Source organism: Schistocerca nitens, chromosome 1 (assembly GCF_023898315.1).
Source record: "Schistocerca nitens isolate TAMUIC-IGC-003100 chromosome 1, iqSchNite1.1, whole genome shotgun sequence".
NCBI lineage: Eukaryota > Metazoa > Arthropoda > Insecta > Orthoptera > Acrididae > Schistocerca > Schistocerca nitens.
Genome location: NC_064614.1, coordinates 56,598,734 through 56,623,342, shown reverse-complemented (window position 1 = coordinate 56,623,342; position 24,609 = coordinate 56,598,734). Strand labels below are relative to the sequence as shown.

At 45.5% G+C, this 24,609-nt stretch overlaps 1 protein-coding gene across 1 annotated transcript in view; it reads left to right on the top strand.

Annotated features, from left to right (window-relative positions):
- The window catches only part of LOC126235277 (serine/arginine repetitive matrix protein 1), a 971,178-nt gene that overhangs the window by 282,867 nt on the left and 663,702 nt on the right, over positions 1–24,609 (top strand). Inside the window, exon 3 of the mRNA XM_049944347.1 lies at positions 710–877. Coding sequence (XP_049800304.1) covers positions 710–877 — 168 coding nt within the window. The remainder of the gene's footprint in view (positions 1–709; positions 878–24,609) is intronic.

Genomic DNA, 24,609 nt, shown 5'->3' with positions numbered 1-24,609 from the left:
CTGCAGTAGGTACTGGGAGATGAAGAAGCTTGCACAGGAGAGAGTAGCATGGAGAGCTGCATCAAACCAGTATCAGGACTGAAGACCACAACAACAACAATGAACTAGTCTGTGCCAGTACTTTTTTGTATACTTGTGTACTGTTATATTGTATACATGTGTACTGTTTCGGCGTTTACATTATAACAAATAATGTACAATAAAGTTTATTTGTTCATAGCTTTTTTGAGTATTTCAGTAAGGTTGTGTTGTTCGTATATAAATATAATCATAGAAGGTGACAGATGTTGAGCCATAAACTGTCGTTGAAGTTCTATGAACTATCTTTCTGTTGTCTGGGGATGGGCCAGAAAGTCGGAAGCCGGTTCACAACGAAATATAACATAAATATTATTTTGGGATGTCAATACTGTTTCTGATTTAGGAAGTGGTTTTTACTGTATATCACGTTGCTGTGACAGAATGCAGAACAGGGATTTGTGTGAAACTTCCTGGCAGATTAAAACTGTGTGCCCGACCGAGACTCGAACTCGGGACCATTGCCTTTCGCGGGCAAGTGCTTGGTAGAGCACTTGCCCGCGAAAGGCAAAGGTCCCGAGTTCGAGTCTCGGTCGGGCACACAGTTTTAATCTGCCAGGAAGTTTCATATCTGCGCACACTCCGCTGCAGAGTGAAAATCTCATTCAGGGATTTGTGTGTTATGTTGCAGCACCGGACGTCGGGCGATGACCCTCCGCAGGGTGAAGAGTGGGCCGCCACGGAGGGCCCGGACGGGCTGGTCCGGGAGGTGCGGGAGCACACCGTCAAGAGCCGCGAGGAGCGGGAGGAGCGCGTCGAGACAGAGGACGTCAAGCACCTGGGCGACCTCACCGACGAGGTGAGTACCCCGTCTGCGCTCGCCTGCTGCTCGTGCCTGAGGGTGCATTGAACTACACTACTGGCCATTACAATTGCTACATCAAGAAGAAATGCAGATGATAAACGGGTATTCATTGGACAAATATATTATAATAGAACTGACACGTGATTACATTTTCACGCAATTTGGGTGCACAGATCCTGAGAAATCAGTACCCAGAACAACTAGAACTGACATGTGATTACATTTTCACGCAGTTTGGGTGCACAGATCCTGAGAAATCAGTACCCAGAACAACCACCTCTGGTCGTAATAACCGCCTTGATACGCCTGGGCATTGAGTCAAACAGAGCTTGGATGGCGTGTACAGGTACAGCTGCCCATGCAGCTTCAACGCGATACCACAGTTCATCAAGAGTAGTGACTGGCGTATTGTGACGAGCCAGTTGCTCGGCCACCATTCACCAGACGTTTTCAGTTGGTGAGAGATCTGGAGAATGTGCTGGCCAGGGCAGCAGTCGAACATTTTCTGTATCCAGAAAGGTTTCGCAGGGATCGAATGAAGGGTAGAGCCATGGGTCGTGACACATCTGAAATGTAACGTCCACTGTTCAAAGTACCGTCAATGCGAGCAAGAGGCGCCCGAGACTTGTAACCAGTGGCACCCCATACCATCCACGCCGGGTGATACGCCAGTATGGCCATGACGAGTACTCGCTTCCAATGTGCCTTCACCGCAATGTCGCCAAACACGGATGCGACCATCATGATGCTGTAAACAGAACCTGGATTCATCCGAAAAAAATGACGTTTTGCCATTCGTGCACCCAGGTTCGTCGTTGAGTACACAATCGCAGGCGCTCCTGTCTGTGATGCAGTGTCAAGGGTAACCGCAGCCACGGTCTCCGAGCTGATAGTCCATGCTGCTGCAAACGTCGTCGAAATGTTCGTGCATATGGCTGTTGTCTCCCAAACGTCCCCATTTGTTGACTCAGGGATCGAGACGTGATCCGTTACAGCCACGCGGATAAGATGCCTGTCATCTCGACTGCTAGTGATACGAGGCCGTTGGGATCCAGCACGGCGTACCGCATTACCCTCCTGAACCCACCGATTTCATATTCTGCTAACAGACATTGGATCTCTATTAACGCGAGCAGCAACGTCGCGATACGATAAACCGCAATCGCCATAGGCTACAATCCGACCCCTATCAAATTCGGAAATGTGATGGTACGCATTTCTCCTCCTTACACGAGGCATCACAACAACGTTTCACCAGGCAACGCCGGTCAACTGCTGTTTGTGTATGACAAATCGCTTGGACATTTTCCTCGTGTCATCACGTTGTAGGTGTCGCCACCGGCGCCAGCCTTGTGTGAATGCTCTGAAAAGCTAAACATTTGCATATCACAGTATTTTCTTGCTGCCGGTTAAATTTCGCGTCTGTAGCACGTCATCTTCGTGGTGTAGCAATTTTAATGGCCAGTTGTGTATACGAAAAAAGACGTGAATTAGTTACGAACTACGGCGTGCACACACTTTATTCAACATATAAATGTCACTGTAGATATTCGGATTTAGGTGATGACATGTTGGGATATGCCTGCCATCATTGGCGAAGATGTGGCGCCGACGAATAGCGAAATTCTGCATGACTCGCTGAAGTTTCGGAAAATCGATACTGTCGATGACCTTCAGAATCGTTGTTTTCAGCTCAGCAATGGTTTGGGGGTTACTGGTTTACACCTTGTCTTTAATGTATCCCCACGAAATTGACTCGCATTTGTTCAGATCCGGAGAATATGGTGGCCAATCCAGACCTGTGCCAATTGCGCTAAACTACAATATTTCGTTTTGCAGCTCTGTCTTAACTCGTTCACTTCTGTTCTAGGGTAGAAAATACGCGACACGCGTAAATTCAAACACTTCTCAATGTCAGTGGAACAAATGGAGTCCAATTGTTCGACAGTAATGGTTTTGGGAACCACAATTATAAAAGAAATCTTTATCCACTATGTCTACTAAGACCAAATTTTGTTCCAAGTGTTGGGTATAATCGGACCGTTTACGAGTAAAGCGAAGACGCTACCCACACCATATAAATATTATTACTTAGATTATGCCATATTCTATACAACCGCCTAAGATCAGTTGCCACTGAAGCCAAAAAATTACTCATGAAACATTTATTGATTCTAAAAGTAGCTGTACTGCCGATACATTGCATTATGAGATTACCTCGCGAATACTTCTTTACCCTCCAGCGTTCGACCAAGAATCTTTCTCAAATGGTTCAAATGGCTCTGAGCACTATAGGACTTAACATCTGAAGTCATCAGTACCCTAGAACTTAGAACTACTTAAACCTAACTAACCTAAGGACATCACACACATCAATGCCCGAGGCAGAATTCGAACCTGCGACCGTAGCGGTCGCGCAGTTCCAGACTGAGCGACTAGAACCGCTCGGCCACATCGGCCGGCGAGTCTTTCTCCCTCGATTGTAGAAATTCCCTTAAAATTTGTCAATCGACTGTCGGTTCTCCCGCCATCAGAGTAACTTCTACCTTGAATTTATTTAATAAACAAGCTATAATTGAATTTAACTCAAAAAATGTTCAAATGTGTGTGAAATCTTATGAGACTTAATTGCTAAGGTCATCAGTCCCTAAGCTTACACACTACTTAACCTAAATTATTCTAAGGACAAACACATACACCCACGCCCGAGGGAGGACTCGAACCTCCGCGGGGACCAGCCGCACAGTCCATGACTGCAGCGCCTGAGACCGCTCGGCTAATCCCGCGCGGCTTCAATTTAATTGTGGACACAATTTTATACTTGGTTGAGATCAGGAAGTAAACGAAGAGATGTCATCCATCCGCTAGATTTCGGGCGTGCCACCTCAGAAACCCTGTTTCTTCATTTCACGTATCAGTCTTTCGGCCACTTTCCGAGTGAACTATGCTCGCTCCGGCCTTTTAAGCCCACGGCCAGCGCTATTGTTGATGCGACCACAGAAAATATCCAGAGCCGTTGTTTGGCGGTAAAGCTGCGCATAAATTGAATCTCTGATTAGCTGGTCGACTCATTCTGGGATATCTTTGTGTCGCTAGTTGCTGCACTCTAGTGACGTCCTTGACACCTTGTTCAGTTATTCGTCCAGGGTGTAACCCCTAACTATATTAATTAAATTCTGAGCCAAGGGAATTTCTAGAGATTCTTTTGGCGAGCGCCTTATCGTCAGTCTGCCAGCCCACTCGAAAACGTCCTTAAGATATGTGTTTGAAATCGAGATGAAGAAATAGTTTTCAAGCGGTTGCACACCGAAATGTAACGGATCATTCATTGCGCCGTGAAAATTTGAAGATGCACAGATGTTATCCAATTTGCGGGAAACGTATGATATCTATCAAAAGTATACCCGAGAAGAAAGACTAATTTTATCAATTGTTGAAGGATATGTGTGTGGAAGATAAGCACATGCTGGAAGCATCTACATTCATACTCCGCAACTCACCAAACGGTGTGGGGCGGAGGGCACTTTCCTGTTCCAGTCGCGTATGGTTCGCGGGAAGAACGACTGCCGGAAAGCCTCTGTGCGCGCTCGAACCTCTCTAATTTTACATTCGTGATCTCCTCTGGAGGTATAAGTAGTGGGAAGCAATATACTCGATACCTCATCCAGAAACGCACCCTCTCGAAACCTGGACAGCAAGCTACATCCCGATGCAGTGCGCCGCTCTTGCAGACTCTGCCAATTGAGTTTGCTTAACATCTCCGTAACGCTATCACGCTTACCAAATAACCCTGTGACGAAGCGCCCCGCTCTTCTTTGAATCTTTTCTATCTCCCCTGTCAACCCGACCCGGTACGGATCCCACACTGATGTGCAGTACTCAAGTATAACCGTGCGACTGCTACGGTCGCAGGTTCGAATCCTGCCTCGGGCATGGATGTGTGTGATGTCCTTAGGTTAGTTAGGTTTACGTAGTTCTAAGTTCTAGGGGACTGATGACCACAGCAGTTGAGTCCCATAGCCGGCCGCGGTGGTCTAGCGGTTCTGGCGCTGCAGTCCGGAACCGCGGGGCTGCTACGGTCGCAGGTTCGAATCCTGCCTCGGGCATAGGTGTGTGTGATGTCCTTAGGTTAGTTAGGTTTAATTAGTTCTAAGTTCTAGGGGACTTATGACCTAAGATGTTGAGTCCCATAGTGCTCAGAGCCATTTGAACCATTTTTGAGTCCCATAGTGCGCAGAGCCATTTGAATACTCAAGTATAGGTCGAACGAGTGTTTTTAAGCCACCTCCTTTGTTGATGGACTACATTTTCTAAGTACTCTCCAAATGAATCTCAACCTGGCACCCGCCTTACCAACAATTAATTTTATATGATCATTCCACTTCAAATCCTTCCGTACGCATACTCCCAGATATTTTACAGAAGTAACTGCTACCAGTGTTTGTCCAGCTATCATATAATCATACAATAGAGGATCCTTCTTTCTATGTATTCGCAATACTGTTACATTTGTCTATGTTAAGGGTCAGCTGCCACTCCCTGCACCAAGTGGCTATCCGCTACAGATCTTCCTGCATTTCGCCGCAATTTTCTAATGCTGCAACTTCTCTGTATACTACAGCATCATCCACAAAAAGTCCCATGGAACTTCCGACACTATCTACTAGGTCATTTATATATATTTTGAAAAGCAATGGTCCCATAACATTCCTCTTTGGCACGCCAGAGGTTACTTTAACTTCTGTAGACGTGTCTTCGTTGAAAACAACACTCTGCGTTCTGTTTGCTAAAAACTCTTCAATCCAGCCACACAGCTGGTCTGATATTCCGTAGGCTCTTACGTTGTTTATCAGGCGACAGTGCGGAACTGTACCGAACGCCTTCCGGAAGTCAAATGGCATCTACCTGGGAGCCTATATCTAATGTGCATGACGTTAAAGATCCAAAATACCTGCCGCAATAAAACACCTCATGCAGCGGAAACTGGTTAGTCTAGGAAGTTAGTACACGATTTTGAGCACGAGGTAATAAACTACTGCTTTGGATTGCCGGGACCTGTTTCACGAACGCTTTGGCCACAGAGCAATGTCAGGCAATAAAATGCCCAGTGAACTGTTGCAGGGTTGTTTCCCGGAGAGTCGCGATTAATAACAAGACCGCAGGTCACGACGCAGCGTACCGGCGCAACGGCACATCCTCAGCGGTTTGGCACGGCAGTCTGCGGCAGTCGGGTAAGTCGGAAGTCGACATCCACCGTAATGGATTGCGGCCTCAAGTACGAGATACACCACGGAGCTAGGTAAAGTGGTCAAGCTACGAGGTCTCTAAGACGTTTTTCCACGAGATATACGGAAGCTACAGGGTGTTTAAAAAATGACCGGTATATTTGAAACGGCAATAAAAACTAAACGAGCAGCGATAGAAATACACCGTTTGTTGCAATATGCTTGGGACAACAGTACATTTTCAGGCGGACAAACTTTCGAAATTACAGTAGTTACAATTTTCAACAACAGATGGCGCTGCAACTGATGTGAAAGATATAGAAGACAACGCAGTCTGTGGGTGCGCCATTCTGTACGTCGTCTTTCTGCTGTAAGCGTGTGCTGTTCACAACGTGCAAGTGTGCTGTAGACAACATGGTTTATTCCTTAGAACAGAGGATTTTTCTGGTGTTGGAATTCCACCGCCTAGAACAGTGTTGTTGCAACAAGACGAAGTTTTCAACGGAGGTTTAATGTAACCAAAGGACCGAAAAGCGATACAATAAAGGATCTGTTTGAAAAATTTCAACGGACTGGGAACGTGACGGATGAACGTGCTGGAAAGGTAGGGCGACCGCGTACGGCAACCACAGAGGGCAACGCGCAGCTAGTGCAGCAGGTGATCCAACAGCGTCCTCGGGTTTCCGTTCGCCTTGTTGCAGCTGCGGTCCAAATGACGCCAACGTCCACGTATCGTCACATGCGCCAGAGTTTACACCTCTATCCATACAAAATTCAAACGCGGCAACCCCTCAGCGCCGCTACCATTGCTGCACGAGAGACATTCGCTAACGATATAGTGCACAGGATTGATGACGGCGATATGCATGTGGGCAGCATTTGGTTTACTGACGAAGCTTATTTTTACCTGGACGGCTTCGTCAATAAACAGAACTGGCGCATATGGGGAACCGAAAAGCCCCATGTTGCAGTCCCATCGTCCCTGCATCCTCAAAAAGTACTGGTCTGGGCCGCCATTTCTTCCAAAGGAATGATTGGCCCATTTTTCAGATCCGAAACGATTACTGCATCACGCTATCTGGACATTCTTCGTGAATTTGTGGCGGTACAAACTGCCTTAGACGACACTGCGAACACCTCGTGGTTTATGCAAGATGGTGCCCGGCCACATCGCACGGCCGACGTCTTTAATTTCCTGAATGAATATTTCGATGATCGTGTGATTGCTTTGGGCTATCCGAAACATACAGGAGGCGACGTGGATTGGCCTCCCTATTCGCCAGACATGAACCCCTGTGACTTCTTTCTGTGGGGACACTTGAAAGACCAGGTGTACCGCCAGAATCCAGGAGCAATTGAACAGCTGAAGCAGTACATCTCATCTGCATGTGAAGCCATTCCGCCAGACACGTTGTCAAAGGTTTCGGGTAATTTCATTCAGAGACTACGCCATATTATTGCTACGCATGGTGGATATGTGGAAAATATCGTACTATAGAGTTTCCCAGACCGCAGCGCCATCTGTTGTTGAAAATTGTAACTACTGTAATTTCGAAAGTTTGTCTGCCTGAAAATGTACTGTTGTCCCAAGCATATTGCAACAAACGGTGTATTTCTATCGCTGCTCGTTTAGTTTTTATTGCCGTTTCAAATATACCGGTCATTTTTGAAACACCCTGTATTTGTTAAAACAATCGATGCGGAAACTCCGTATCTGACGGGGTGGAGGGCGCGAAGCACTACATAGATGGTTTTTTGTCCAGGAATCTTGATTTTGTTCTTTCACATCTTCTTAAGTATAAATTGTGACAACAAAGTGCTGCTACGCCCGCCATGCGTGATGTGCTGTTGTATCTACCTCTGTACTCGACACGCCACTGTATGTTGGCTGCCGTAGGATACAAAGTACATATAAAATTAGACATGCGATCAACAAATCCGCCGTCCATCTGTTGTAGACCTCAGACGTAATAAATAACTCAAACAGAATGACCTTCTACAAGTCAACCAGAATGAGTTTCAGAGACAACGGTCACGCAAAACCACACTCGCGATTGTCTCACACAGCATCCTTTTAAACCATTGACCAAGGCAGGCAAGTAGATGCAGTATTTCTTGATTTCCGAAAAGTGTTTGACTCCTTACCGTACTTACGTTAATGAGTGAAAGTACAATCACATGGGATATCAAATGAAAATTGTGACCGTATTGCGGATTTCTTGGTAGGAAAGACATAGTGTTTCTTCTTCGATAGAGAGTCACGGACAAATGTAGAAGCGGCTTCAGGCGTGCCCCAGGGAAGTGTGCTGGGATCATTGCTGTCTATTATGTTTATGATTCGGCTAATAATATTGATAGTAACCTCTGACTTTTTCCAGATGATGCTTTTCCGTGATGAAGTTAAATCTGTAAAGAAAAGTGCAGAAATATTCAGTCAGATGTTTATGCGATTTCACAGTAGTACAAAGATTGACAAGTTGCTTTAAATGTTTGTAAATGTAAAAATGAGCATCTAACACGTGGTATCGTCCGAAGAACGAAATCCCGCGGCTATGTTGGTACCTAGGTTGGAACCACAAGTAGTATATGAAATACATAAAAGGAAATGTATTCGCAGTTTCGAAAAACGAAGTACCATCATCTGTATAAGGGAATAAAGACAGTGAAAAAAAGTTGCTGCCTGGTATCGGCGGATAAATACGATATTGCAGTACATGCATCTATGCATGCATATCCGAAGGAACAATGTATCGTTCTTCTTAACAAGACAGGCACAGCAGGGGAGCCAAAGCTGTTAGGCGACCGCTCGCGTAAAACGGGAAACCTGGGTTCGAATGCCCGTGCGGTACAAATTTTCACTGTCGTCATTCCCTTATACAACTGAGGGCTCTTCGTATTCGCAACTGCGAACACCTTTCATGTATTTCATAACGGCTGTACTCACTGCAGTGCCTGTTCTTCGTACCAACGCAAGCACTGCAGTATCGTAACAAAGAACAGTAACCAAAGTTATTACACAGGTCCAATGAGTAGTCTTAGAAATTAAATCTCACGTACCAACTTGACCTATGATAATCTTCCTTTCGTTGACTCAATCATGACATTAAAAGGACCAAGAAAACCAATGAAGACATTATTTTACCAACAGGATGACTGAACATAGCATTTTATGAAACATACAAAATTTGCAAACAAGCTACGGCCATTTTAGGTAATACAGTAGTATAATATAAAATTTCAAGGTCGTATGTTAAATCTCGTTGAACATGATCTTACATTATATGATTCTATAAAATAGAATATGAAGATGGTATGTTCAACCTTCCGTAATATTTTACTTTATACAATGACATATTGGTCATAAGTTGTATGAAGATTTTGTGTGGTTGATATAGGGTGGGTCAAAAGTCACGAAGGAGTTGTAAATGTGAATAACTTTTTTATTTACTCTTTTCTCCTTCCTTTCGTTTCAGACTACGACAGCGGAAAATTGTCCCATCCTTCGTCCGCAAATCTGTGAAGTATCAATAGAAACTAAAGATAAACAAAACGAATTCACAGTCATAACCCTGTCGTCACTTTCAGGCCGCCCTCTATAATAACGTCTTCATTCTTCAATTTAGACTGAGTCAACGATAGAAAGGGTATCACAAATCATGCTGGTACACTGCCGGCCGTTGTGGCCGTGCGGTTCTAAGCGCTTGAGTTTGGAACCGCGTGACCGCTACGGTCGCAGGTTCGAATCCTGCCTCGGGCATGGATGTGTGTGATGTCCTTAGGTTAGTTAGGTTTAAGTAGTTCTAAGTTCTAGGGGACTGATGACCTCAGTAGTTAAGTCCCATAGTGCTCAGAGCTATTTGAACCATGCTGGTACACTATGTGATCAAAAGTATCCCGACAACCCCAGAAACATACTTTTTCATATTAGGTGCATTGTGCTGCCCCCTACGGCCAGGTATTCCATATCAGCGACCTCAGTAGTCATAAGACATCGTGAGAGAGCAGAATGGGGCGCTCCGCGGAACTCCCGGACTTCGATTGTGGTCAGATGATTGGATGTCATTTGTGTCATACGTTTGTACGCGAGATTTCCACACTCCTAAATGTCCCTATATCCACTGTTCCCGATGTGATAGCGAAGTGAAAACATGAAGGGACACGTACAGCACAAAAGCTTACAGGCCGACCTCGTCTGTTGATTGCCAGAGACCCCCGACAGTTGAAGAGGGTTGTAATGTATAATAGGCAGACATCTATCCATACCAAAACACAAGAATCCCAAACTGCATCAGGGTAAGTACTATGACAGTCAGGCGGGAGGTGAGAAAACTTAGATTTCTTTGGTCGAGGCGCTGCTCATAAGCCACACATCACGCCGGTAAATGCCAAGCGACGCCTCGCTTGGTGTTAAGGAGCGTAAACATTGGACGATTGGACAGTGGAAAAAGGTTGTGTGGAGTGACAAATCACGGTAGACAATGTGGCGATCGGATGCCCGGTGAAAATCATTTGCCAGCGTATGTAGTGCCAACAATAAAATTCAGAGGCGGTGGTGTTATGGTTTTTCATGGAGGTGGCTTGCACCCCTTGTTGTTTTGAGTGGCACTATTACAGAACAGGCCTACATTGATGTTTAGTCTGCACAGAGTCCTGACCTGAATCCTACAGAATACCTTTGGGATGTTTTGGAATGTCGACTGCGTGCCAGGCCTCACCGACTGACATCGGTACTTTTCCTCAGTGCAACACTCCGTGAAGAATGAGCTGCCATTCCCCAAGAAACCTTCCAGTACCTGATTGAACGTATTCCTGCGTGAGAGGAAGCTGTCATCAAGGCTAAGGGTGGGCCAACAGCATGGTGAATTACAGCATTACCGATGGAGGACGCCACGAATTTTTAAGTCATCTTCAACCAGGTATCCGGATACTTTTGATCACATAGATATCACTGAGATATTATTTATAAGATTATTCATTGGTCCTGCATAGTATCTTTGCCTACGATTCTACCATCTTCGATATTGATTTTATGACTGAAGATCACGTGTAGCTTCGCCACATTACTTACTATGTTTAATATGTACTTCACTATTGTAGTTGGATTTAATATGGTGGTTTATGAGATGACGCTTGTTAATAGTTGTGATTTGTCATGAACCTAATTAATGAGATCACACTGTAAGTACCGGCAATATGGATGAAGAGGTTGACGCGCTGGACTCTCATTCGGGAGGCTGCTGGTTCATATCCGCGTCTGACCATTATGATTCAGGTTTTCCGTGTTTTCCCTACATCGCTCCAGGAAAATGAAAGTATGATTCCTTTGAAAGGGTACGGCCGATTTCCTGTCCATCCTTTACTGATCCGAGCTTATGCTCCGCCTCTAGTGATCTAGTTGTCGACAGGACTTTAATCTTCCTTCCATTATTGTTTTACATCGTAAGTATACTAGGCGTCATCAAAAATTGAAGGGAATTTTTGTTTTTCTTGAAGAGTATTTATCTGCTCATCAGCATCACCTTTGTCCCCTTCAAAGTAATCATCCTCAGATATGATACACTGGTGCCAACGGTTTTTCCAAACTCGGAAGCACCTCTGAAACTCACTTTCCGTTATTGTGTTCAGCTCCTTCAATGATTCTGTTTTTATCTCATCAGTAGTGGCGAAACGACGCCCTTTCATTCTCCTCTTCACCCTATGGAAAAGAGAAAAGACGCAGGGGGGCCATGTTCCGCGAATACGGTGGCTGAGGCAACATTACGGTTTTGTTTTTTACCAATAAAATCGCGAACACGCTTTGAGGTGTGAGCGCCCTTGCAGTGCCATGGTGCAGTTTCGACGAGTGCGTTTGACAAAAGTTTAGTGGTTTTCTTTGGATTGCTTCAACAAACCGCCTATAACTTCCAGGTCGAGGTCGTATGGACCATACGACCATAAGTTAGGAACCCATTACGCTCTATCCTATTGTAAAACCCACGTTTCGTCACCGTTACAACTTCAGCAGAAATTTTGGACCGTTGACGACTTTGTCCAGAAATTCCTGGGCGATGTCTGCGCGACACCGAGCAAGGTGGCGCAGTGGTTAGCACACTGGACTCGTATTTGGGAGGACGACGGTTCAATCCCGCGTCCGTCCGTCCATCCTGATTTAGTTTTTCCGTAAGTTCCCTAAATCGCTCCAGGCAAATGCCGGGATGGTTCCTTTGAAAGGGCACGGCCGACATCCTTCCCCATGAGACCGATGACCTCGCTGTCTGGTCTCCTCCCCCAAAACAAACGAAATTCTACGCGACGTCGTTTTTAGTCGAAATTCAACTGTTCCGGAACAAACTTTGCTGCCAAAAATATCCGAAAACACTGTTCGGCATGAGTCAAAGGATATATCGACATCATCATCAACGTCACTGATTTTGATTCAGAGATTTTCCAGAACCATTTTCCTTCTTCTGCAACGTCGTCAGTGATGGTAGTGCTAGGGCATTCAGGGTGGTCGTCGTATTAAACGTCTTCTTGACCCTCATGGAAACATCTAATACCACTCTTGTCTTACTCATAGTAGCTCCGCCAAAAGCCACAGTCGACAATTGGAATATGGCGCTGCGCTGTGTTCTATTTTTCGGACAAAATTTAATGCAAATTCTTGTCGTGTCCCACTGACGTGTCCTGAGAGGGAGTGGAAGGACTGCGTTGGTGCGCGTCAGAGAGATTACAAAATTTTCGTTTTCTACTCGCGGTGCCAGTAAAACTTACCAGTCTTTATTGCCATCAAGACTTGACATTATAAACATGAAAAATACATGGCACCAAAATAAAAAAAAACACAAGAAGTTATAAGATACAGTTGAGTGCCGTCCATAATGTGCATAGAACAAACAAAATTTATGTCACATATTCAAAAAATGCTGCAAATTTTTACCAAGAGCACACAGAATAGTTACATACATAAGTACACATTTTGAGTTTTATACACATACAAAAGATCTGATTTGTCAACAATTTAGGATACATCAGGAGGGTAAGATTATCAATAAACATACAATTGTGTTATCTCTTGTCTGTCTTGGAGGTTAATAGCTCCATTGCTCTGGCACGGGGCTCTGTGAGTTGTGGCGTTTGACTCTGTTCTCTCCATTGTACCCTATCGGAGAGAGGAGTGCGACGTGTACAACTTAATTCATACTCTCCACCTTCTGCTGCCGCTTCACATTGCTCGGTCTGTCGGGCAGGGGTGTACCGAACACCTCGTTCCCAGCGGCCATCCGCTACCACTGTATTTGTCACACACCCTTTGGCACAACAATGTCCTCCTATTTCACACAATCTTTTGCCACACATACGGCAACACGTACAATAGATGCATAAGCAACATGATATAATTAAGTCAACTAACACTACTGAACCCGTATATCCCCATACGGAATATACGCTCTTAGACCATCCGCTAAAGGTGGTTCGCTGCTGATATTCTACTTCACTCTGCAGTTCATCCACGTTGTGACTGGCTACCTTGAGGTCATCTAAGTGTCTAACAATATGTTCTAAGGGTAAATCTATAGGTATACGTGTGACCTCTTGCTTTGTTTCTTCTATGATACAACAATCTATATTTAAGTTTAGTATAGGTACTATATCATTCTTACTTACATTAGTACTAATTATATGGTCAGCTTGTAACATGACCTGCGCACCGCATCCTTTACACTGACTCGTAAAGGTTAACTTTCCGGCACCCCTTACAATAAGGTCATTTGGGGGTAATCCGTTACATAATATTGTCAGTCCTTCATCCTTGGGAGCGACATACAGCCACTCATTGTCCTGTATCTGTGTCCAGATACTTTCGTTCAGTATGACATACTTTTGATTGCAATCTTTCGGAATTTCCCTTATAGGCTGTAGCATTCGAGCTTCACATCGCTCGTGATTATAGGTCGACATCAGAACGAACAGTTGTTTACAAATTTGATTTCTCGCCGTAACCGTTTTACACTGCAATTGGTCACGAGACAGTAGTGCGTACTGTCGTTTCGCATCGTCAATAAGTAGAAAGTTTCATTCAGGCTCGATAAACGCAAATAACTTTTTAGCTGTATCATATTCTGCGGGTAATGGCCATATTCTATATAAAGTGTATACACTACTATCTACTAAAGGTATATTTAGTACATAACTTAAGGTATTGCCGGCAAGAACTACATCTATATCTATTATACGAAGTAACAGATACCCTTGGTCCTTCGTGAGTTCAACGGGAAATTTCTTGTATTTTAATTCCTCCTTTATCAGTTCGAGATACGCGACTACTTGTACAGGGTTAATGAAGTGTGGTTCCAATAGCCCTTTCTGCGCATTAACTATGGCAGAGATCAATAGATCATATTCCATTTCGAGCTCATTGAACATATTAGAGATTTGCATCAGTTGTTCCGTAATAGTCAAAACAATCAGGGTGTGTTGTATCTTCCTGTTGGTATTATTTTTGTAATCCTCGACATGTTTACTCAATTTCCTTATCCCATCCGCAATTATTTGAGTATTCCTGGTGACTGCATTAATTGTTTGGTTCACCCCCGTCAGTGACGCCCTCACAATGGTTACTTGTTCCTTGGACAATCGCAATAATTCCCTTTGCTGTTCCTCTAAAACATTTATCTTAGCTTTAAAGAATTCCGCATCATCCTCATCTAGTGTACCAAACAATACCTTGCTTGTTACCCCAATAAAGTTCAATATCCCCCTTTTGGTTCTGGGCCGTTCATGTCTAGCCAACTGGTCAATCAAGTCTTTTGATTTAGAAATCTCTCCCACCTGCCATTTTACAGTTTGTTGTACACTTTCACATTCTCCGACATCTAACTTCGCTTGATTCATCGTACTTATACAATGTGCTATCGCTCTATTGGCCCCCACCTGCGTCTCTTCAAATTTGTCATGCAATTGCTTGAGGTTGAAATAGGTCACCACTCTCCACGTTGTGCTGTATAGTTTCACACTGCCCTGGTTGTCGTAATACATTCCTGGTGCAGACTGGAATTTTTGCACTCTTACATCTTGTGGGTTTGCCTCGCGTCCTGCGAGTCCGATCTGCCATATACTTCCGAATATCGCTGTCATCCACAGAGCCCTCGTCAGTGGCATCTGTAATAGGAACGCACGTGTCACTCTCATGTTTTGCTATCGCCTGCAATCTGTTCACTTCCTCTACCATGAACAACTAAAAGATATTCTTGCCTGCTTAGTAAAATTCCTTCAGCCTATTCGCGTGCACTTTTATACATTTATTTCCTTTCAGTCTAATTATCACATTCGGTCCCTGTACATCTACTACAGTAAACGGTCCTCGCCACTGGCTGTCTAACTTCCTTGAGCGTCCCCGACGCACGCTTTCATCATACAGTAATACGCGATCGTCTTTTTTAAATTCTCTCGGGTTCTGCATTTTATCGTAATCGCTTTTATTCCTGATTTTGCTTTCCTGTGTTGCCTTACGGGCCTCTTGGTGTACTAACTGCAGTCGCTGTCGGATTTCCGTCACGTAATCATCATAATTGTAGATCACGTTGGCTGGCTTCTTCTGTAACCACCCTGGCGGATTACACTTCCTGCCGAAGAATAACTGGAATCTCCGTGTATCCCGTGGTACTGTGTGGTGTTGTGTTGTACACAAAACATGCGAACGATACCCATTCGTCCCAATCCGTCTGGTCCCGGTTCACGTAATGTCGTAACATCTCTGTTAGCGTGCGGTGCGTACGTTCTAATGCTCCGTTTGACTGCGGATGATACGCCGTTGTTTGTATCTTCTCTATTCTTAGTAATTTGCAGACTCGTCTCATCGTATCACCAATAAAATTACTCCCCATGTCACTTAATAGGGCGGTCGGAACGCCGAACTTCAAAATAATGTTTTCTACTAACTTTCGAGCGACTGTATCCGCGTCCTGTCGAGGTATCGGTTCAGCTACTACAATCTTCGTAAGAGAGTCTTGAAAGGTCAAAATATACTTGTGGCCAACTCGGGTAACTGGTAAGGGACCTACTGTATCGATGTCACATCGCTCAAATATGAATTCGGGAGTCGGAGTTAGTTCCATCGGTTGCTTCGTTTTTGCTTGGGTTATCTTATTCTTTTGACAACTTTCACACATTCTTATGAATTTTTCTATATCGCCTTTCATACCCGGCCAGGTACAGTACTGCTTTATTCGCGCATGTGTTCTTCCCATTCCCTGATGGCCTCCTATGGTAGATAGGTGCATCTGTTTTAAGATTTCCAATTTGTCCTCTGCGCTTAGACCGTCTTCTTCGTTTATCGGCGGTGCGGCTCCGTCTTCACTTATCTCGGTCGCGTCAGCTGTTTCCTCGGGGTCTGTTATCTCAGCTGTCGCTACTGCTTCTGTCGCTGCTTCGTTATCTACTCCTCGGTCCTCGTCCCGCTGCGCGGCGTCCGCCTTTATTTCTCCTTGCCTTCCGCTATCCTGCGGTACTTCCTTATCGCTGTCTTGTACACTCCGAATCCGTGATAATGCATCAGCTACGCGGTTTTGTTTCCCTTCCTTGTACAGGATTTGGTAATCATATTCCTCCAATTTTAGCCGAAGTTTCATTAATCGAGACGATGGATCTGTGATACTGCCTAACCACAGCAGGGGTTTGTGGTCCATGAGTATTTTGAATTTCCTCCCAAACAGATAAGGAAGAAAATATTTAACAGCCCACACTATAGCAGTTAACTCCCGCTCTATTGAACTATAGTTTATCTCTGCTTTATTGAGAGTGCGCGATATATACGCAACCGGTAAATCTTTTCCTATAGGACCTTGACTCAGATACGCTCCTACCGCGTATTTGCTGGCGTCTGTGGTTACCAAAAATTCGTTAGTGAAATCCGGGTACTGTAGTATTGAAGGTTTGTTTAACTTCTCCTTCAAGGTCTGAAAAGCTTCCTGTTGCACTTCGCCCCATTCGTACGGAACTCCCTTTTTCAGTAGTTCATGTAGAGGCTTGGCAATTTTACTAAAATTGCTCAGAAACCGTCGGTAATATCCGACCATTCCCAGGTAACATTTCAATTCCGTAGTTGTCTTTGGCGGCGGGTAATTTTCTATTGCCGTTACTTTCGTGGGATCGGGTTTCAAACCTTCTGCCGTTAAAACGTGTCCTAAAAACGTAACTTCTGTCCGCAAGAATTGGCATCTGTCGACCTGCAACTTTAGGTTCGCTTCCCTTAAATGTTCAAATACTTCTTCAAGGCGTGCGTTATGCTCCTCAAGCGATGCACCTACGATGACGATGTCATCTAGATAAATGAACACTTTATTCCCTTGCACGCACGTCAGCACGGTGTTCATTAGCCGTTGAAATGTAGATGGGGCCGTTTTTAAGCCCATGGCCATTCTATTATATTCGTAATGTCCCGTCGGCGTACTAAATGCCGTCTTTTCCCGATCCTTCTCATCTATTAATACTTGGTAGTATCCCTTCGCGAGGTCTAACGTTGAAAAATATTTTGCCTTTCGTAGACTATCTAGAATTTCGTCAATTCTAGGTAACGGGTAAACCATATTTATCGAGACATCATTTAGTTTCCTATAATCAACAACTACTCTCCATTTGGGTTTACCACTAGCATCAAGTTTCTTTGGCAATAATAACAAGGGGAAATTAAATGGACTGGTACTCGGCGAGATTATGCCGTCTCTCAACATGCCCTGAATTTCCGTTTGCAGTGCATCCTGCTGTGCTTGTGGGATGCGATACGGTCTTTGATTTATAACTGTTCCTTCAGCTTCCGGTGTTAGTGGGATCTGGTGCTTCACTACGGTAGTGTAGGTGAGCACGTCCCCTGGTAAGTGAAACACGTCGTTATACGCCAAGCACAATTCCCGTATGGCGTTGTGTTCCTCCCGATTTAAGTGGTCTATACGCATATTTTCCGTTAACAACTTTTGCCGCATTTTTCTCTCGATCCTCCTGTTCTGGGGTGCACGTCTAACTTTGTAGCTACTGGGCGGTGGGACCTCTTCTGCTAGTACTTCCGGCACCCTAAACCGCACTTCTTGGGTTCGGGTATTCATTACGCTCGTTGTACATGTTCCATCTTGGACGGCCACTATGGCTTCTGGTATATAGACCCCTGGTCTAATTTCTTGTTTGGGAATTACTGCCTCCCTACCTATTTTTCGCGTCACGCGGACTCTTATAAACCTCTCTTCCCGGGGTCCTATCCTGACTTCTTCCAGATCCTCCGGGGCTAGCGACTTGTCACGCCTACTCGTTGTGATATTACAGGGCTTCTTTGCTCGTTCTGGCAGCTCTTCGTTTCCATTAACTTCACTGTCATCTGGCGTCGCACAATTCTTACAAGTTGGCGCAACCGGCACTCGGCTGTCTCGCCTCGTCGGGTATTTGGAGTAACCGCCACCCGTACTGTCTGTATATAACTTGGACCGCTATCTCGTATTTGTTTCCCAGCGACTGCGCGCGCGCGCGTCGTAACCTCGACCGGCGCCTTATCTCCTCGCGCTACAGCTGCGTAACTGGCTCTTACCTCCGTCCCACTCTTACCACTTTGCGCAACTAATCGATTTGCAGTGTCCTCTTCGCACGCTTCTCATAATTCTACCCATTCGTCTTGCACATACATTCTCCGTCGCCCATAATCCAGCACGACTTTATGTTCGTCCAGGAACTCCCGTCCAAGTAACCCATCAAACGGCAGATCAAGACATTCATTTACAACTTGAAACTGAGTAACCCATTTTCTTCCTATACTGCTACTTAATTCGATTAATACAGGACCCTCCGTCCTGACCTCTTCATTGACGATACTCTTTATTGTCACTGCCCTTTCGGTTTCCTTCTTTACACCATCCCTCAAAACCCTGGATTTAATGAGGTTAATGTGGGCCCCACTATCTGTTAGTAATCTCGTCTCAGTTCCTTTTACATCTTTGCTCCTCACGCATATATAGTCATTTTTGCCCGTACATTCGGCAGCTCTTATTATTCCTGACGCAGCGTAATGGAACTGCGGTATTACGCCCTCTTCTCGTTTCCCTGCATATTCTTCCCACGGATGTTAACCCATTTACTTTCGTGGCAATCTCGAGCATAGTGTCCGTGTCGGTGACGCGTGAAGCATGTCACTGGTTTGGCTTTGGTACACGGGGGTGTGTGTCCCGGTAGGTTACATGCTGTACACCCTACGGGTGGAGGACACTGAGCTCGTCCCGCATTTCCCCTAAATGCCCGCACGTCAATTTCCTTGACTGGTAATCGATTTCGGTCTGTCCCCTGGGAGCCGCCCTTTACCACGTCTGTCTTTCGGACGGTATATTTTGTTCTACATTCACGCGCTACATGCCCTTCTTTTCCGCAATTAAAGCATTTCATACTACTTTTCCTTCCTGTCCTGCTTGCAGTCGCCACGCGGCGTTTATCTCGCTCGGACGTTATCGCACATTCCTCCGTCGCGGATAAGTCAATAGCCTCTGACAGGGTTATCCGTTCGCCTTGTGCCCGTATTACTGTTTTTATTCTCTCGTCGTATAATCCCTGTATGAACACGGCCCGTCCTAGCTTCCCTATCAGCGCATTGCATCCTGCAATCTCGTCCTCATCCATGACCCTCTTCATTGCCTCTCGAAAGTGGAACTGCATAGAATCAACGCGAGAGCCCCATTGAGCCACAGTTTCACCGTTTCCCTGCCTACTATTAAACATACTACAAGCATAGTAGTCAATTGTGCGTTTGCTCTTATAATTTTCCAACAATATAGACCTCACGGCAGACCAAGTCTCTGTATGATCTGTAACCAATAGTTTACTGCGGGCTGAGCCCATTATCTGACCAATAATGAAATTCAGAAACACTTGCTTATAACTAGGATTTACTAACTTGTAAGCGTTATCGCAATTATCAATAAATTCGGACAATCTTTCTCTGTCCCCATCAAATTTATGGGGTACCAACTTGGTAGCCTCACTATAACTTAAATATTGCCTGCTTCCACTGGAGAGTGTCTGCGGGCCTTCGCCCGAGTCTACTTCATTGGAAGTTGACATCTCCACTACATCTACATCTACATCTATACTCCGCGAGCCACCTTACGGTGTGTGGCGGAGGGTACTTATTGTACCACTATCTGATCCCCCCTTCCCTGTTCCATTCACGAATTGTGCGTGGGAAGAACGACTGCTTGTAAGTCTCCGTATTTGCTCTAATTTCTCGGATCTTTTCGTTGTGATCATTACGCGAGATATATGTGGGTGGTAGTAATATGTTGCCCATCTCTTCCCGGAATGTGCTCTCTCGTAATTTCGATAATAAACCTTTCCGTATTGCGTAACGCCTTTCTTGAAGTGTCCGCCACTAGAGCTTGTTCAGCATCTCCGTAACGCTCTCGCGCTGACTAAATGTCCCCATGACGAATCGCGCTGCTTTTCGCTGGATCATGTCTATCTCTTCTATTAATCCAACCTGGTAAGGGTCCCATACTGATGAGCAATACTCAAGAATCGGACGAACAAGCGTTTTGTAAGCTACTTCTTTCGTCGATGAGTCACATTTTCTTAGAATTCTTCCTATGAATCTCAACCTGGCGCCTGCTTTTCCCACTATTTGTTTTATGTGATCATTCCACTTCAGATCGCTCCGGATAGTAACTCCTAAGTATTTTACGGTCGTTACCGCTTCCAATGATTTACCACCTATGGCATAATCGTACTGGAATGGATTTCTGCCCCTATGTATGCGCATTATATTACATTTATCTACGTTTAGGGAAAGCTGCCAGCTGTCGCACCATTCATTAATCCTCTGCAGGTCTTCCTGGAGTACGTACGAGTCTTCTGATGTTGCTACTTTCTTGTAGACAACCGTGTCATCTGCAAATAGCCTCACTGAGCTACCGATGTTGTCAACTAAGTCATTTATGTATATTGTAAACAATAAAGGTCCTATCACGCTTCCTTGCGGTACTCCCGAAATTACCTCTACATCTGCAGATTTTGAACCGTTAAGAATGACATGTTGTGTTCTTTCTTCTAGGAAATCCTGAATCCAATCACAAACCTGGTCCGATATTCCGTAAGCTCGTATTTTTTTCACTAAACGTAAGTGCGGAACCGTATCAAATGCCTTCCTGAAGTCCAGGAATACGGCATCAATCTGCTCGCCAGTGTCTACGGCACTGTGAATTTCTTGGACAAATAGGGCGAGCTGAGTTTCACATAATCTCTGTTTGCGGAATCCATGTTGGTTATGATGAAGGAGATTTGTATTATCTAAGAACGTCATAATACGAGAACATAAAACATGTTCCATTATTCTACAACAGATTGACGTAAGCGAAATAGGCCTATAATTATTCGCATCTGATTTATGACCCTTCTTGAAAATGGGAACGACCTGCGCTTTCTTCCAGTCGCTAGGTACTTTACGTTCTTCCAGAGATCTACGATAAATTGCTGATAGAAAGGGGGCAAGTTCTTTAGCATAATCACTGTAGAATCTTACGGGTATCTCGTCTGGTCCGGATGCTTTTCCGCTACTAAGTGATAGCAGTTGTTTTTCAATTCCGATATCGTTTATTTCAATATTTTCCATTTTGGCGTCCGTGCGACGGCTGAAGTCTGGGACCGTGTTACGATTTTCCGCAGTGAAACAGTTTCGGAACACTGAATTCAGTATTTCTGCCTTTCTTCGGTCGTCCTCTGTTTCGGTGCCATCGTGGTCAACGAGTGACTGAATAGGGGATTTAGATCTGCTTACCGATTTTACATATGACCAAAACTTTTTAGGGTTCTTGTTTAGATTGTTTGCCAATGTTTTATGTTCGAATTCGTTGAATGCTTCTCTCATTGCTCTCTTTACGCTCTTTTTCGCTTCGTTCAGCTTTTCCTTATCAGCTATGATTCGACTACTCTTAAACCTATGATGAAGCTTTCTTTGTTTCCGTAGTACCTTTCGTACATGATTGTTATACCACGGTGGATCTTTCCCCTCGCTTTGGACCTTAGTCGGTACGAACTTATCTAAGGCGTACTGGACGATGTTTCTGAATTATTTCCATTTTTGTTCCACATCCTCTTCCTCAGAAATGAACGTTTGATGGTGGTCACTCAGATATTCTGCGACTTGTGCCCTATCACTCTTGTTAAGCAAATATATTTTCCTTCCTTTCTTGGCATTTCTTATTACACTTGTAGTCATTGATGCAACCACTGACTTATGATCACTGATACCCTCTTCTACATTCACGGAGTCGAAAAGTTCCGGTCTATTTGTTGCTATGAGGTCTAAAACGTTAGCTTCACGAGTTGGTTCTCTAACTATCTGCTCGAAGTAATTCTCGGACAAGGCAGTCAGGATAATGTCACAAGAGTCTCTGTCCCTGGCTCCAGTTCTGATTGTGTGACTATCCCATTCTATACCTGGTAGATTGAAGTCTCCCCCTATTACAATAGTATGATCACGAAACTTCTTCACGACGCTCTGCAGGTTCTCTCTGAGGCGCTCAACTCCTACGGTTGCTGATGCAGGTGGTCTATAGAAGCATCCGACTATCATATCTGACCCACCTTTGATACTTAACTTAACCCAGATTATTTCACATTCGCATTCGCTAATAACTTCACTGGATATTATTGAATTCTTTACTGCTATAAATACTCCTCCACCATTGGCGTTTATCCTATCCTTGCGGTATATATTCCATTCTGTGTCTAGGATTTCGTTACTGTTCACTTCCGGTTTTAACCAACTTTCCGTTCCTAATACTATATGCGCACTATTTCCTTCAATAAGCGATACTAATTCAGGAACCTTGCCCTGGATACTCCTGCAGTTTACCAATATTACGTTAACTTTTCCTGTTTTTGGTCTCTGAGGACGGACGTTCTTTATCAACGATGCTGATGTTCTCTCTGGTAAGCCGTCAGGTATTTTATCGTTTCGCCCAAGGGGGGGTCCCTCTAACCTAAAAAACCCCCGTGTGCACGCCACACGTACTCTGCTACCCTAGTAGCTGCTTCCGGTGTGTAGTGCACGCCTGACCTGTCTAGGGGGGCCCTACAGTTCTCCACCCAATAACGGAGGTCGATGAATTTGCAACCATTATAGTCGCAGAGTCGTCTGAGCCTCTGGTTTAGACCCTCCACACGGCTCCAAACCAGAGGACCGCGATCGACTCTGGGCACTATGCTGCAGATATTAAGCTCAGCTTGCACTCCGCGTGCGATGCTGGTTGTCTTCACCAAATCAGCCAGCCGCCGGAAGGAACCAAGGATGGCCTCAGAACCCAAGCGGCAGGCGTCATTCGTTCCGACATGTGCTACTATCTGCAGCCGGTCACACCCAGTGCGTTCAATAGCTGCCGGAAGGGCCTCCTCCACATTACGGACGAGACCCCCCGGCAAGCACACCGAGTGCACACTGGCATTCTTCCCCGACCTACCCGCTATTTTCCTGAGGGGCTCCATAACCCGCCTAACGTTGGAGCTCCCTATAACTAATAGGCCCGCCCTCTGTGACTGTCGGGACCTTGCCGGAGAATCGGCCACTGGCCCAACAGGCGAGGCATCCTGTGGTGGCTCGGAAACGATGTCATCACCACTAGGAAGCACCCCGTACCTGTTGGGAAGGGGTAAGGCAGCTGCCACGCGGCCAGATCCCACCTTCGCCTTTCGGCCTTGACTCCTGCTGGCTAGCGCTGAATGTGGCGCGTCGCGGTGGCGGCGCGTAGACCCGCTCGAGATGAGCGCGGCGCGAGACGGTGCAGCTGCTGGGACGGCGCGGACCGGCGCCTCTCCACCCCGGCGGCAGCGCGATGCGACGCTGGTGCTGCGTTGGCGTGAATCAGCACCTTCTGCTTATACGTGCCGCGGCGACCCCCTGGACCCGCGACGGTGCACTGCGTCGACCCTCTGGCTCCGCAGCTGCGCGATGTGTCGACCCTCTCGTTCTGCGACGGCGCGATGTGTCGACCCTCTCGTTCTGCGACGGCGCGATGTGTCGACCCTCTCGTTCTGCGACGGCGCGATGTGTCGACCCTCTCGTTCAGTGATGCTGGTGCTACTTAACGCCCCTCTGCCTATTCCAGTACTCAATACTGTCGCTTCTTCACCCGTAGATACCTCACCTATACCCCACACCTGGCACCAGAAAAATGTCTAACCTCTGTCGTGTCCCACTGACGTGTCCTGAGAGGGAGTGGAAGGACTGCGTTGGTGCGCGTCAGAGAACTTACTTGGCATGAGGTCTCGGTGGTGTGGGCCGCCAACTCCTCACTGCTCCGTGGTAGAGAAGGCTGCAAGGTGAGCTAGAGTACGGAACTCGGATAGGATCTTAGGGAAGCTTTCATGTATGAACACTCGATGTATAGAACGATTATACTGGAAGTACCCCTGGCACTTGTGATTTAAAAAAGATTCTATATACAGTCTCCAATGATTGTCTATCCGGCTATGCAGTTGCCATTCCTAACTTCCCAAACCTAA